The following is a 15,625-nucleotide window of genomic DNA, read 5'->3' as shown; positions in this document are numbered from 1 at the left end:
GTGATAGGGAGGATGTCTCGAACTACCGTCCTGTGTCTTTACGGCCGATCCTCTCGAAGGTGGTGGAGAGGTGCATTGCTGTTAGGATGACTGAGCATTTTGAGGGAAATGGTCTGTTTTCTGAGCGACAGTTTGGGTTTCGGTCCGGCCGGGGCACCATTCTTCCTGTTTTGGACATGCTTTCATCTGTGATGGATGCTTTTGAGGATCGGAAATACAGCGCTTCCGTGTTTCTGGATTTGAGCAAGGCTTTCGACTGTGTCTCTCATAGCATCTTGCTCCAAAAGTTGAAAGTTTATAAGTTTTCTGACTCTAGCTTGCAGCTACTTAATTCATATTTAGAGGGCCGGAGCCATAGGGTTCGGGTTGGGGGGGTGCTGTCATCGGGAAGAGAGGTAAGGGTACGAGTACCCCAGGGATCAATTCTTGGCTATTTTTGATATACATAAATGATCTACGACTATATGACAATGTTTCAATGTATACTCTCTTTGCTGATGACACTACAATCTCACTGCAGGGCACTCAGCTTCTGGGTCAGGAGCGGGGTGTGTTGGAGTTGCAGCTGAGGGCTGAGCAGTGGTTCCGGGCCAACAGGCCGGAATTAATGATGGTAAATCGAAGGGAATGGTTTTTGGCCTTAGGGACTTGGATGGCGGAGACCGGAGGAGTGTACAATTTTTGGGAATAAGCCTTGATCCTCGTATTCATTGGGATGTTCATGTGGAGGCTACTGCTGGACGACTATGCGGAGCGGTTTTTCTTCTCCGTGGTCTGCGGGGGTTTTGCTGTTTGCATACTATGCTCTGTTTCACTCTGTGATGACCTATGGAATTGTGGTATGGGGCGGAGCGGCTCGTGCGTGAAGGATTTTTGGACTCCAGAGGAGGGCTGTTAGGCTGCTAGCGGGACTGTCTTACCGGGAGGATTGCAGGTGTGTCTTTGTGGAGTTGGATATTCTGACTTTTCCATCTGCCTTTTTGGAGAGTTTATTGTTTGTTAAAAGAAATGAAGAGAGGTTTACTCTTCAGAGTGATATACATGGATATGAAACAAGAGGTCGCGATAATATCAGACCAATCTTTATCCGTTTGAGAAAGTGTCAAGACAGACCAGAGTTTATGGCTGTTAAAATGTATAATAGACTCCCACTTTCCGTCAGGAGCCTAAATTTTATTAAATTTAAGATGAAAATAAAAAAACTGCTTTTACAGTTTGCGCCTTACAGAACAGCTGATTTTTTTAATGAAGATTTATCTTATATGACGGTAAATAGTCTGAATGTCTAATTGTTGTGTAGAATGACTTATGTAAGTGTAATTTATTTGACGTGTGTACCTATAGCTATATATTTGACATAAATAAATGATTTGATTTGATGCGTAAGGCCAATAATCACATATCGGCATATGTAGAAACCACGGCAGACACCAGCAGAACCAAGAGCATAACCCGAACGGCAGAGATGAGAATCTGAATCAACACATCAACAGAATGGAAGACAATAGAATTGTTAAAATTGCGAAAGACGAAAAACCACACTCTAGAAGACCGCCAGGCAGACAACCAAAGAGGTGGAGGGATAGCTGGATATCGACGTCGCAAGGAACCTCTTAAAGCAGGAAAAACAGGCTGAATGCCCATTTCAAGAAGAAGAAGTTTTCTGAGAGTGTTCTTAGTAATTCAAAAGCGAAAACCCCTCTTCTAACTCCTTTGGTTTCCTAGATACAGTGTGACCCATTTAGAATGGAAACACCCCTATAAAATTTTAGGTTATTAACCGATTTCAATGATTTTTTTTTTGAAATAATTAGGAATGAAATGTCTATTACGGGAGAAAATTTTAAATATTTATTTCAGTTTTCAGGTCATATTACGATACTTTTTCTTGATAGAAAATGGAGAATTTTTATTAGCGATTTTTTTATTGAAAAAATTACTACGCCACTGGATCTATAGTGCTTTCAAATAGCTGTGACCAAAATTTCATGAAAATCCATTCATTAATAACAAAGTTATGACAAATTAAAATTCAAAAATCCTCTAAGCTAACGGTCACAAAAGAACACCCTGCATCAACTGTTGCCATAGAAATGGTGTTACTATTTACTTGTTTATTATTACGTATTAATTGATTAATTTCTAAAAAAAAAATAAAAAAAAAAAAAATTAAAAAAAAAAAATTAAAAAAAATCAAAAAAAAAAAATCAAAAAAAAAAATAAAAAAAAAATAAAAAATAAATTTGGTCACAGCTATTTGAAAGCACTATAGATCCAGTGGGGTAGTAATTTTTTCAATAAAAAAATCGCTAATAAAAATTCTCCATTTTCTATCAAGAAAAAGTCTCGTAATATGACCTGAAAACTGAAATAAATATTTAAAATTTTCTCCCATAATAGACATTTCATTCCTAATTATTTCAAAAAAAAAATCATTGAAATCGGTTAATAACCTAAAATTTTATAGGGGTGTTTCCATTCTAAATGGGTCACACTGTATATATTTTTTTTGTTTAGGTGAGTTTTTTTGTACATTTTTCTCGTCCAGCCTTTTGAAAATTTGGTTCTGCTTCAAGAAGGACTGTGATTTTTTGATAGTCATTCCTGAGAGGGTCCTTAATGAAAAAATGGTTTTGCTACCGACGACCATTAACTGCTTGCTATTTTATTGGAGCCGTTAAACGTTACGACCTGTATCTAGGTCCACTGTTTAAAGGGGCTTCAAATAAAATATCAAATATCCCAAAAACGGTCAAGTTACGAGGCAATTTTTTCTCAGGCCTAGAATTACCTACAAGCTAAAATGAGATTTGAATAAAATAGTCGCTTTTTATTTCCTGCTTTAGATAGTTTTGTCTCTAATTTTAGATTGTCAACAAAACAAATACATAATAAATATATAAATTTGGATGTTCCATTTGAAAAAACTGACTGTCATCCATTTTTAATACAATATCTTAATTATAATTATTTTTAAGATTAGTAAAAATATGTAAAGGGCGAGGTTGTCAAATTAAATAGGCAGTTAAACAATGAATGAAGCACATGATAGCATCAAGTTTTCTGCAAGTCAAGTTAACAACGGCAACATTGCGAAAAGGTACTTTTTGTTGTGTCACTTGATAGTTTGTGTCGGTAGTATAATCGGCGTACCTTATATCTTGAATAATAATACATAAAACATACACCATGTATTTTAGAATTACTGCCCTATTTTGCATTACCTGCATAGATATTTTTTATATGATGTGTTCATGCCAAATAAACTCAAAATATATCCATAAAAAATTCTGTATTGACTCGTTATGTGGATAATTGCATTTAAAACTCGTTGGTGATAGAAAAACGAGAGATATTTTCGTTTCGATGAAAACACAAACGTGAAAAAAAAGTCAGATTGCTGAAAGTTCATCGACAGATTTATGGTCATATTTACGAGTAATTTAACTTTATAATATGGCGTATTTCACAACACCGGACGTATTACAGCGCATCTCTCAACATTAATCTGTGTTCCTCATTTTTCTATCACCAACCAGTTTTAAATGCAATTATTACGATGTTCCTTTGAGTTATGGATGCCATTGAGTTTGAGATGCGTGAAAATTGATATTACGTATTAGGTAAAGCCAAAAATGTCTTAAAAAACTGATGTAAAGCAATCAATTTTCTTTAATTTATATTCACGCACACGGTTATTACACGTTTGATAGCCTACAACATCGAAATATGAAAACTAACAGAAATATAGAGTAATTTTGAATTAAACGACAGACAGAATACTATTTTCTCCGAAAAGACTCTTAAAATATTACAAGCGTCAATAATCACTAATTTCAATTACTTATTTATTAATTTATTAGTAATTTGTTTTGATTGTGTTCAGTGGCGGCTCCTCAATAAGTGCACATGTGCACGTGCACTCCCAAATTTTGAGTCCAAAAATGCATGTTTTTATTATAAATCTTATAATGATTGAAATAATTTTCTAAATACCAAGTATTAATCTTGGAAATAAATAAGCTTTTATTAATAAATAAACGAAATCTGGACGAATTACGGATCACCGCCGCCACCGTGCACCGTGTGCCGTGGTAAAATCAAGTGCACAGCTCATGGGTATAGTAAATCTGATTGGTCGAACTACCGCCGTCCGCCCCCTCTGTACCCCGCGACTGTCTAGAGTCAGTCGATGTTTTAAGCTGGCCCGTGTGCACAATTAGATCGTGCACTCGGGGTTTTTCTTATCAGTCACGTGTTATTTTTCTTCGCGACTTTTTAAAATGCTTCCAGTATTTCCTAACGTTAGTGTGCAATATTTGAAAACAATTACATATTTTAAAATTGTAGGAATTTTGGGCGTGGTCTCAAAAAATTTTTCGCGGCGCTAATTGGCCCTTGTTTTGTGCACTACCCTTCAAATTTACTACGAGCCGCCACTGATTGTGTTACTTGGAAACACTGTGACGTCGAAATATGAAAAAAACTAGACTTTCGCTCAAATAAAAAAAAGTCCGATTCTGCTAAATTAAACTAGCCAATAGTCCAAATACACTATTTGGAAGCTTAATTTTTGTAAGTACATCTAGGTATCTTGAATTTGGTCTCACTTTCCACACAGAATTTTTTGTACTATTATACCCACTGTACTATTATTTTAGTAACAATTCTTTTACAAAGTATTGCATTAAGTTTATTATTCAACTGTAAACAATTCTAATTACATTATTCTAGGTATTGATTATATTTAGATTTTATCCCCTTTATTCACTCAAGATGAAGAAGAAGAAGCAGCTACTCTGTATCAAGAAATCAAGAAAGGTCACTTGGTATGCTACTCCAGGATATAAGCCCCAGAAAGTACTGCCTTCAACAAGGACCAAGAATTTGAATCCTAAAAACTTTAGGGAAAGAACGTGCTCTTGTCAAACTACAAAATCCAAACCTCAAAAATGCGGACTAGCAAGTTAGAGAGGATTTTAAGCTCAAAAACTAGGACAAACTTGCTAGTCAATCAACGTGAAAAGAAAAAAAGTAAACACTAGAAACCAGAGGGACATATAAACAACTTGAACAAAATTATTTCTTTTAGACGAGTACTAGAATTTAGTGACTTGAGCAAAATAGAGACAAATATTTTCTTTAGGATTTTCAACAGTTAACATATAAACCTCGATATAAACCAAAACATAAAAGTGATAAATGAGACATAGGAAATATCTACCACCATTTACTTTATGTTCTCTTCTTTCAGTGACGTTCTTTTTCCTTTGTATTTTGGACACAAGACGCATTTTGTTTCTTATAAGTACCTAATGTTCGTATAAACTACTACACATGTGACTAGCGCAAATATTATCATGTAGATTCACCTGCTCACCATGACCGCTTTCCTGAGTTTTTGACGTGGAAAAAATGTGACAGTTGCAAAAGTAAAATCAGAACTTTAACCAAGATTAAAAATGCATCGACCATATGACAATCAAGAGTCTTATTAAAATATCCAAAACAACTAACGAGATCCCACTGTTTGTTACAAAGAGTCAAAATGTTGAAAATGTGCAACCGTGGAGATTAAGTCGCCAAATTAATTTTAACGTTATGGTTGTAAGGTTTGTTTTAACTTCTCCCACATTTTTTAACAATAATTGTTTTTAATTTGAAAATGAGTTGTTTTATTTGAGACATTTGAGACACTCTTAAGAAACTACTACTACTAACACCTATTTTGCTGACATCAATCTATGCCTCAACCTCGAAAAAACAGAAACCTCCATATTCTCCTTGAAAGAAAAAGATGAAGGTAAATCGTTCAAATTTTTAGGAGTAATCCTTGACAGCAAGTTGACCTGGAAACACCACATCACCCAATTGACAAAAAGCCTCTTTTCGACCCTATTTCTCCTCCGCAGAATCTCATACACCGCTCCAATAGAAGTCTCCCGCACAGCATACATGGTTCTTTCTGTTACAAAAAGAAGCCATAAGAATTATCGGCAAACTAGAGTCCTTGGACAGCTGCAGAGCCTCTTTTCAAGATCTCCGAATCCTAACCTTACCAGGCCTATACATATACCAATGTTTGGCACATGTGAAATCCACAATATCAGAATTTTTCAACAGTAAGCAGCAGACATCATTATACCACAAGACACGGTAAAAACTTATGTACACAAAGACACAGACTTACCTTAAGACCGACAAGAGCTACATCAATAACAGCATCAAACTGTACAACTCCCTGCCCAATGAACTAAAAACTTTGCCCTATGCTACATTTAAAACAAAAATAAAACAATTACTTTTAGATCTGTGTCCTTAACGCCTTAAATTAATTTTTTATTATACTTAACAGAAAATACTACATTTTCAACTGTTTATAAAATACAGTAAATATGACATTTTCGGAACAGCGCACGGACATTTTTTCCCGATCCCTCTTTCCGTGCGCTTAATAATAAACATAGATATCCATGATACTAGATATCCTATGGCAACCCGAAGAAAAAAAAGAAACGAGTAATGTGTCTATAGCAACGATTTATTTATTAATGACAAATTTTATTTTCTGTCAGTGAAAATTAAGTATTTATGTATTTATTCACCGCCTTCTTTACAAGAAAGCCTAGAATGTCACTTTTAATGGCGGCGTTATCGGATTTTTTTTTGTACACAAACCTATGGAGATGCAGTAGAAAATATGTTTTTTTTTATTTTTTCGTGTAGTTGATTAGAAGTTGTGAGTGAAAAATCAAAGAACGCTTCATTCCTGATCCAGATATGTATAGATATGGCTTTTTATATCCAATAAAGTCCAGCCAAAGCAAGTTTGGTTAGAACCCTTTGTCTTGGAAAGTACAACAAACTAATGTAAAAACTGCTCAATCAAAGAAAATTTGGAAATCCTTGAATCTAGGTAAGCAAAACTGGTAAATGGGTTTTATATTATTACCAAGACCTTTCTTTTAAAATGTAAATGTGCCAATAGAACTTCTAAAAGCTGTCCTGTTTCTTCAGAGTAAACCTTTGTTGCTCTCAAAATGCAGGCGGCCTCAAAATGTAACTCACATAAGTCACATACCAATGTATGTAAGAGGCAATAAGTTTACTGAATGAGAAAGCATATTGTACTTACCACTGAGTATTGTGTTGGAGTAAAATCATTCCACTTCAAAGCTTTCAACCACTGTTGGGTTCGAGCAGGGTCTTTTGGAAAGTAAAAGACTGACACTTTTGGGCCTTTCACCAAATTGCTTTTAGAAATTTGGCAAACAAGCAGTGGACGGCATATTGTAGAGGCAATAGAATTTAAGTTAAAAAACCAACCACAAATTATAGAACAATGAAGGAACAATAACAATAGTGATAACACAATAAAATGAACACAAACTACACTTTCACTAGAACAATAAACATATAAACAACAATTACTTTGGCAAGTAATCCCAAGTCTTGACTTTAAACCTTAAAAATTAATTTAATCATCCAAAAACTCAATTTCCACAATACAAACAAATGCAAACTGTCAATCCCATATTTCGGCCATATTGGAATTTTTGGCATGCACCTTCTTGGCTTTCTTGTACAGAGGGCGGTGATTTATTACATTTTGCAAAAATGAATTCAGATTGTGAAGAAAATCGGGATATTCCCGAAAATATCTTACAACGAGCGGCAGAAGTGAGTGCAGATTTACCAGTGAAATCCAGGTTGAGATATGAACAAGAATATAACAGTTTTACCGAATGGCGGACTCAGAAAGGAATCAAAATTGTGAGTGACGATATTCTTTTAGTATATTTTTCTGAAAAAGCCAACACTATGAAATCCTCCACTTTATGGAGTCGATTCTCTATGTTAAAGAGTTGTTTGGCAATAAAAGAAAATACTCACCATCAATATCCAAAAACGATTGCTTTTTTGAAACGACAAGCTGTAGGATATATACCAAAGAAATCCAAGATTCTTACAGCAGAACAAGTAACCAAATTTTTATGTGAAGCTTCAGATGGAGAATATCTACTAGCAAAAGTAATTTTAGTGTTTGGCATCTTCGGTGCATGCCGCAGAGATGATTTAATACGTTTGAGTTTAGATGATGTGGAAGATAATGGGCGTTTCCTTGTCGTGTTCTTACGAGATGGAAAAACTCACAGGTCAAGAAGTTTTACCATTACCAATGAAAATTGCAAATTCGATCCCTGTACAATTTACCGTAAATACGCAGATCTCCGCCCTAAACATATGGAGAGTAGAAGATTATTTGTTGCATACCGAAACCAAAGATGTTACGCTCAACATGTTGGGTGCCATACTATCAGTGGTATTCCAAAACTTGTTGCAAAATACCTAAAACTAAAAAATCCCGAAGAATATACCGGACATGGGCTAAGGCGCTCTTCGGCAACCATGTTGGTGGAAAACGGCGGTGATTTGCTCACTTTGAAAAGACACGGAGGATGGCTTTCTTCCAATGTAGCAGAAGGATATATAGAAGAGTCCATACAAAGAAAAATTGAAGTATCACGGAAGTTGTTTAGCCCTTGTAACTTGGAAACTACAACATCTGTAACAGTCAATCAAGAGAACCAAAGCACACACGAACACTCCGCTTCAACATCTTTAGCAGAGTCTTTAGTTCAACAAAAAGTAATGCAAAAGGGATTGAGCTTCAACAATAATACGAATTGTACAATAAATATTACTATTAATAATAACGGTTCTGTCCAAAATTAATTTTCTTAGAATTACCTACTTGTATTTTTTTTGTTAATTTGAGTTGTATGTACTTACATTTTTACTGTTTTAAAAATAAAAATAAATATTCCCGATTTTCTTAATAATTTTTTGCGATATTTTTTGTTTATGTTGATTTCAGGTACCTAAGTATAATAAAAAATATCGTTCATTACTCGTCCAGAAATGGATTTTCCGTTCTTGCATGACTTCCCGTGTTCGGCTGCGCCTCACACGGGAATTTGTCACGCGCGCACGGAAAAATCCTCATTTCTGTACTGGTAATGAAATATTATATTAGCAATAGTACGAAAGGAAGGAAATGACAAACAGTCTTCTCCACAATACTTTGTTATGACCTTAGATGGTAAGGTCTGCTCAACAAGTTTCGGTCACATAAATGACCATCTTCAGGAGCTACAAGAATAACCTACTTTACTTGGTGTACCAGAAGTTAAATGTTAAAAAACGAGATGTTAAAAAACGAGAAAACGTACCTCAAATCAGTCGACCAATGTGACTACTGTCTTTTTACAAGGGGAGAGACAGAGAGACCCATGTTATGACGAAATAGTGAAATTAACAAAGTTAAATAGGTGAACAAAGCTGTAAAATTTAACACATGTAACTATGAATTAAAAAGATTATGTGAAATTTAATAGTTACCTCATTATGGAAAAAAAATTATTTTTTTTTTTCGGCTTATCAATGTGAAATTTTTTTAAAAATTTTTGCACCTCCATTTTGTTTCCTGTTTCATCGCCTCTTCTGTGGATGGTGCACAAGTGTTAAGCTCTTTTTTCCCCCCTAGGGTCTCACCCAGCCCTAAATGGGTCTAGTTTAAGTTTTATGTTTAATTTTAATTAATTTTTTGATTTAATGTGCTATAGTTATTTTTTCTCCATAATGAGGTAACTATTAAATTTCACATAATCTTTTTAATTCATAGTTACATGTGTTAAATTTTACAGCTTTGTTCACCTATTTAACTTTGTTAATTTCACTATTTTGTCATAACATGGGTCTCTCTGTCTCTCCCCTTGTAAAAAGACAGTAGTCACATTGGTCGACTGATTTGAGGTACGTTTTCTCGTTTTTTAACATCTCGTTTTTTAACATTTAACTTCTGGTACACCAAGTAAAGTAGGTTATTCTTGTAGCTCCTGAAGATGGTCATTTATGTGACCGAAACTTGTTGAGCAGACCTTACCATCTAAGGTCATAATAAAGTATTGTGGAGAAGACTGTTTGTCATTTCCTTCCTTTCGTACTCCTGCGACTCCACTGAAAGAATATGGACTACTACTTCTTTCATATTAGCAATAGTTACACCATATAGGTAATGTTATAGTTATGCTGTATATTGTGTAATTTGTAAAATACCAGGTGTCCAAGAGCACCCTGGACATAGGAGATTAACATGGAAAAACGGTTTTTATTTTTTTGCGCCTGTACGGTTCATTTAATGGAAAAACGCTTTAGATAAAAGTTGTAGAGCACATTTTCGGCTATCAACTTGTAATTTTTTCAATACCGTAGATTTGACCATTAAGACGAAAAACGGATCTAAAATTCGGAAATTTTAAATCTCGCGCCAAGCGGTCGTCAAGGAAAGTTTATATCCGGCTGTGCTACCAACCTTTCAAAATCATAACAAATCGCTGTCAGTCATTCTGTAATCAAAACATTCAAAATAAGTTTATTTAGTAATCATTTTGAGTTACTACCCACATAATGCGAAGAAAATACAAATAAATCGTGATAAATAGCTATTTATGTAACCAGTTACGAAAAGTTCGATTTTGTATAACGAATGAATTTTAATTTGAATGAGTTACACAATAAGACATTTTCCAAACGTGTTGCATACATAATTTTTTCTAATTTTGACCAAAAAGCGGTAAAAACCATCTTTTAAAGTGATTTAACACAAATATTCACTTTCATAGCACCTTGTATAAACAGTGACAACGACATGTTATGATGGATGTCGCCCATATGTTTCTACGGAAATGCATAAAAACAGGGAGTGATGAAATGAACTTTTCATAACTAGTTACATAAAGTGATACTTTATGTAACTAGTTACATAAAGTAAAACGTTTTGTCACTCTAATCAGTTTTGAAAAGTGTCACTTTATATGCCAAAATTAGGAAAAATACTTTATTAGTAGCCACAGCCCAAAAATCTGGTAAGTTGCGTTTATAACCTCATTCAATGTCTCGACTCAACTTATTTACTTTGTAGCAAAATTCTTTAAGAAAACACTGGTTTTGCTTGCAAATATTTAATGAGGACGACCGAATCACCTATCTCAAGCCTCTTCATAACACTACAAAACGATTTAAAGTGATAAAAACAATGGACTAGGAAGGCCTGCAGATGTTTGAAGATAAGTTGCTTTACTATACAGGGACCACAAAAGAGAGCAAATACTTCCCTCAAAAGTGATGCAATTTAGTGACCTATGTGACTGATAGTTTTATTGTATCCTTCTGTTTTGTAGTGTTATGAACACACCATAGTGTTTAAGTGGTTTTATATTGTATGATGTTAATAAAAAGGCATTTTTTATAACTGATTGTCAATGTTTTTTCCCTAGTTCTACAGGGTAAGGTAAGTACTGATATTTAATTCGCCCTATTAGTTAACTTGAACATCATTCACCTACAAGGATACTTGTAAAATGTCTACTAACCAAAAATAGTTTATTTGCAAGTAATGTGCAACTCGAGTTCACATTTGATTAGTAAAAAGGTATGTCCTGTGAAATAGTGTATTGAATTAGAAGCAAGGTGTTTCTCTCTAGAGACATTCAATCACTACATTTCACCTACCTTTGCTAATTTGGAACTCCACTATTATCCAAACAAACATTAGGTTAGTAAGACAAAGTTGTTTTTAGCATAGCTTGTATGGTGAAAGGTTCACCCACTCACACTCAATCTGTGGAACAATCAATGTTCATCTGGTAAGACCAGTTTTCTTTGCCACTTATTGTACCTAAGCTTTTCACTTGAAGAAAATGTATACTGTACCTTGAACTGTGAATAAATAATTAATACAAACTTTCAGTGTATATACAAAGTTTTATTTGCAACAATTGAGTGTGTGGAAAAAAGAACACCATTATAATGTTAATACCTAAACCTAGAATAGAACAGCTCATGTAGATAGCTCAATTGAAAAGTTGATTTTTCGACAATACCTACCCATATACAAAAACTTTTGTCGCCTAACTGATAATTTGACTGTGTAAGTCCATATTCTGTTCCTAGAAGGGGTTTCTCAGAGGTTTTATAGCCAGTTTAAGATTATTCACATTTCACAGTTCCATCAAATTTTGAGATTTCAGTCAGATATCAACACTGAATCATTTTAAGTTTTAGTTGCAACACTGATGAAGACCCTCGCTGATGATAGTCCATGAAGTTAAGCACATTGAACCTAAATCACATCACTTTTGAAGGAAGTACCTATTTGGCCCCTTTGTTGTTGTCCCTGTACAGTAGGAAACTTATTTTCAAAGATCTGGCTTCATTGTCCACTGTTTTCATCACTTTAAATCGTTTGGTAGTGTTATGAAGAGGCTTGAGATAGGTGATTCGGTCATCCTCATTAAATATTTGCAAGCAAAACCAGTGTTTTCTTAAAGAATTTTGCTACAAAGTAAATAAGTTGAGTCGAGACATTGAATGAGGTTATAAACTCAACTTACCAGATTTTTGGGCTGTGGCTACTAATAAAGTATTTTTATCACAATTTATTTGTATTTTCTTCGCATGATGTGGGTAGTAACTCAAAATGATTACTAAATAAACTTGTTTTGAATGTTTTGATTTGATTACAGAATGACTGACAGCGATTTGTTATGATTTTGAAAGGTTGGTAGCGCGGCCGGATATAAACTTTCCTTGACGACCGCTTGGCGCGAGATTTAAAATTTCCGAATTTTAGACCCGTTTTTCGTCTTAATGGTCAAATCTACGGTATTGAAAAAAATACAAGTTGATAGCCGGAAATGTGCTCTACAACTTTTATCTAAAGCGTTTTTCCATTAAATGAACCGTACAGGCGCAAAAAAATCAAAACCGTTTTCCCATGTTAATCTCCTATGTCCAGGGTGCTCTTGGACACCTTTGACAATGCTAAAAACTGCGACGCTGTGTACTTGAGCAAATAAAGCATTTATTATTATTATTATTATTATATTATACAACAGGAGCTGTCAATGGTGTGGAGATATCATGCAACTGCCTCTAGCTTCACCTGTCATTTGTCAGTTAAATGCTGAATTGAGGGTTATTGTTTAGTGAATATAGAGTATTGCCCAACAGCACTTAAGAAAAAAAAACTCGTGGTTTCGTGTACTAGTAATTTAAGTTAATTTGACTATCAATAATTCTACAAAACGACAGGTTGGAAACGGAATTTAACAACAACATCTCCAAGCAGCTTATACAAATCGATACAAAACCTCTTTAATGCCGCATACCATTTAGAAACGATTCCTTTAAAAACGTCTTACACCTTCCACACTTCATAATAATGTTATGAATGATAGTCGTAAAGTACCGGAGATTTAATGCGGAGACTTGCATGTAGGATGAGCGCACAAACAATTTTTTTTCTCCGAGTGATACTTAAAATAAGAAGATATATGCTCGTGACCATATGGTTCTGACTCTTTATATGGCTAAATGACACTCGAAGACGTTAAAGGAAAAAAATCATCGGACACCTTAGAAATATACGTATGTGGCGGCTTATTAAGGAAAACGGACCTTTGTCCCGCTTGTTTACTTTGGAGTCTTAAATAATATAGCTATTAATAGTGTGTGTTAAATTTTAGACATGGAAATCGGTCCTAACGACTAACGAGCTCACGTAACGATATTCCTATAACGAAACTCTCGGGCTCGTTCTCATTGAGTATCCCATTTTAGTAACACATCCAGACAAACATTTCATACCGTCTGGACATCGTGCCAAAAATACATGTTGTGTCAGCATACCGTAATCCTAGTTCTTATTTTGGGTCCATCGCGAACATTGTCAGGTTTAACGAACGGCACCGCATTTTTCGAATCATGTTTGTAGGTTCCCTGGTTTATTTCGCATTCGGAATGAAACCGAGTACCCGTGTTTAAAATTTGGTTCTGGTACCCTATGCTAATTTCCTCCGATTCGCCACGTTCGTGACGCCGTTTCCGCGCAGAACCACTTATAATTTGCTCCGAACGGACGTATACTACATGCATATTGTATTGTTAGGGTCATTACATCGAAAAACGTGTCCAATCGTTACCACAGACAGGTTAAGGCTGGGGTACTGTTCGAAGAAAGGAACGACCAAAACGAAATTAACTCCGAACGTGTTTTTATGCACTAATTTTTACACGACCGCTGGCTATACCCAAAGGGGTACCTACACTTTTCAATCTTAATGCCACACTCTTCGGAATAAAACACGCACACGCAACAAATTTCCGATTAGTTTGCTTTTGTACGTGTATGCAAAAGTAGACAACATTTTGACAGTTGAAGACATTGCCCCCCCGGTAACTACATCATTAGCAAGATGTTGTGCAGCGGATAGATGTGGCCGTGGAACGACTTTTTGTCTTAAAACCTCCTGCAACAATGCGACAATGTCAGTAATGTCCTAATTAAAGCGTTGGTTGGGTTTACGCGTTAAAATCAGATAGAAGTTGTTATACAGAGTGTCTTAAATTTGTTTTCACACAAATAATCTCCAAAACAGCCTCAAGTTAGTTTTTTTGCTGATCTGTTTTCCTTCCTACTTGGGTGTGGAGAAGTACACTTTTCTGCACTCATTTAAGTGTGTAACACATGCGGAAAGCGTGTTTCCCACTCTTCTACTGCTTGCGAGGAGTGGACCGCCGATAATTTTTTGTACACCAAAATGCCTTTTTGCTCAAATTTTTATTATTGCTCAAAATGGCCTAAAATGCCTCAAACTGCCTTGAAATACATCAAAATGCCTTCAAATTATTTAAACTGCCTCAGAATACCTTCAAATGTTTACACATTTGTGGCATTCTTAAATTTAGTATTTAAGTCCCCTGGTATTGAGATAATGATAAATATTGATGACACCCTTGAAATTAATTTTTTATGGTAACGTGACAGTTTTTAGGTTGGATTAAGTAGCATGTCTGCTTTTACAATTTGTACTTGACTTTTGATTATTGTCAAAATGTCGACAAGGATTAATGATTCAATAAAAATGCCTTCCTCAGGTTACATGACTGTTTTTCCAAATTTTAAAGACCCAAAAGCTTAAAATTGATTTTTTTAAATGTTGACGACAGTTGAATTGATTTTCTAAGGTCAGGTGACTGTTTTTCCAAATTCTGACAAACAAAAAAAAATTTTTGTACGGTTGGTTGGTAAATTAAATTTAGACTATTTTAGACAGTTGTAAAAGCTGAAATTGCAAGAGACACATTACGTGACTTTGATTATGCCATTTTAGAGGTGGCAACACTGTCCAAGCCAACTGACACCTGTCAAAAACAGTCACGTGACTTTAAAATGTAATTTAAATGTTGATTATTTGTTAAATTAAATTCAGACAGTTATAAAAGCTGAAATTGTAAAATACACGTTACGTGACGTTAATAATACAATTTTGAACTTGCATCACTGTAAAAGCCAGTTGACACCTGTCAAAAACAGTCACGTGACCTTAAAAATGTAGTTTAAATGTTGAAAATTGGGTAAATTTTTATAATAATTTGTAATGAATATTGTTTCAACTCAGTATCATGTAACAAAGATTTTACCATAATAATTACATGTGCCTATGCTGTTCTGTTCAGTTTTGTTATATTAATACACTACATTTTGAAATATACAGACAAT

The 15,625-nt window shown here is 34.8% G+C and overlaps 2 protein-coding genes across 3 annotated transcripts in view; both read left to right on the top strand.

Annotated features, from left to right (window-relative positions):
* Positions 1–15,625, top strand: part of tkv (serine/threonine receptor kinase thickveins) — a 112,409-nt gene that overhangs the window by 5,489 nt on the left and 91,295 nt on the right. The window lies entirely within an intron of this gene.
* Positions 6,576–8,986, top strand: LOC145740343 (integrase/recombinase xerD homolog). The gene is made up of 2 exons (XM_081995875.1): positions 6,576–6,916; positions 7,018–8,986. Exon 2 carries the CDS (start codon positions 7,516–7,518, stop codon positions 8,734–8,736), a length of 1,221 nt encoding a protein of 406 aa, XP_081852001.1. The 5' UTR covers positions 6,576–6,916; positions 7,018–7,515; the 3' UTR covers positions 8,737–8,986.

This window comes from Ips typographus, linkage group LG1 (genome assembly GCF_016097725.1).
Source record: "Ips typographus isolate SLU linkage group LG1, UJ_Ityp_2.0, whole genome shotgun sequence".
In the NCBI taxonomy this organism is placed as follows: Eukaryota; Metazoa; Arthropoda; class Insecta; order Coleoptera; family Curculionidae; genus Ips; species Ips typographus.
The sequence above is the reverse complement of the archived record's forward strand: the minus strand, read 5'-3'. Positions and strand labels throughout refer to the sequence as shown.

Bases quoted from the DNA above. Each gene is read 5' to 3' on its own strand.
- LOC145740343 (XM_081995875.1), top strand. From the start codon at position 7,516: ATGCAAACTGTCAATCCCATATTTCGGCCATATTGGAATTTTTGGCAT.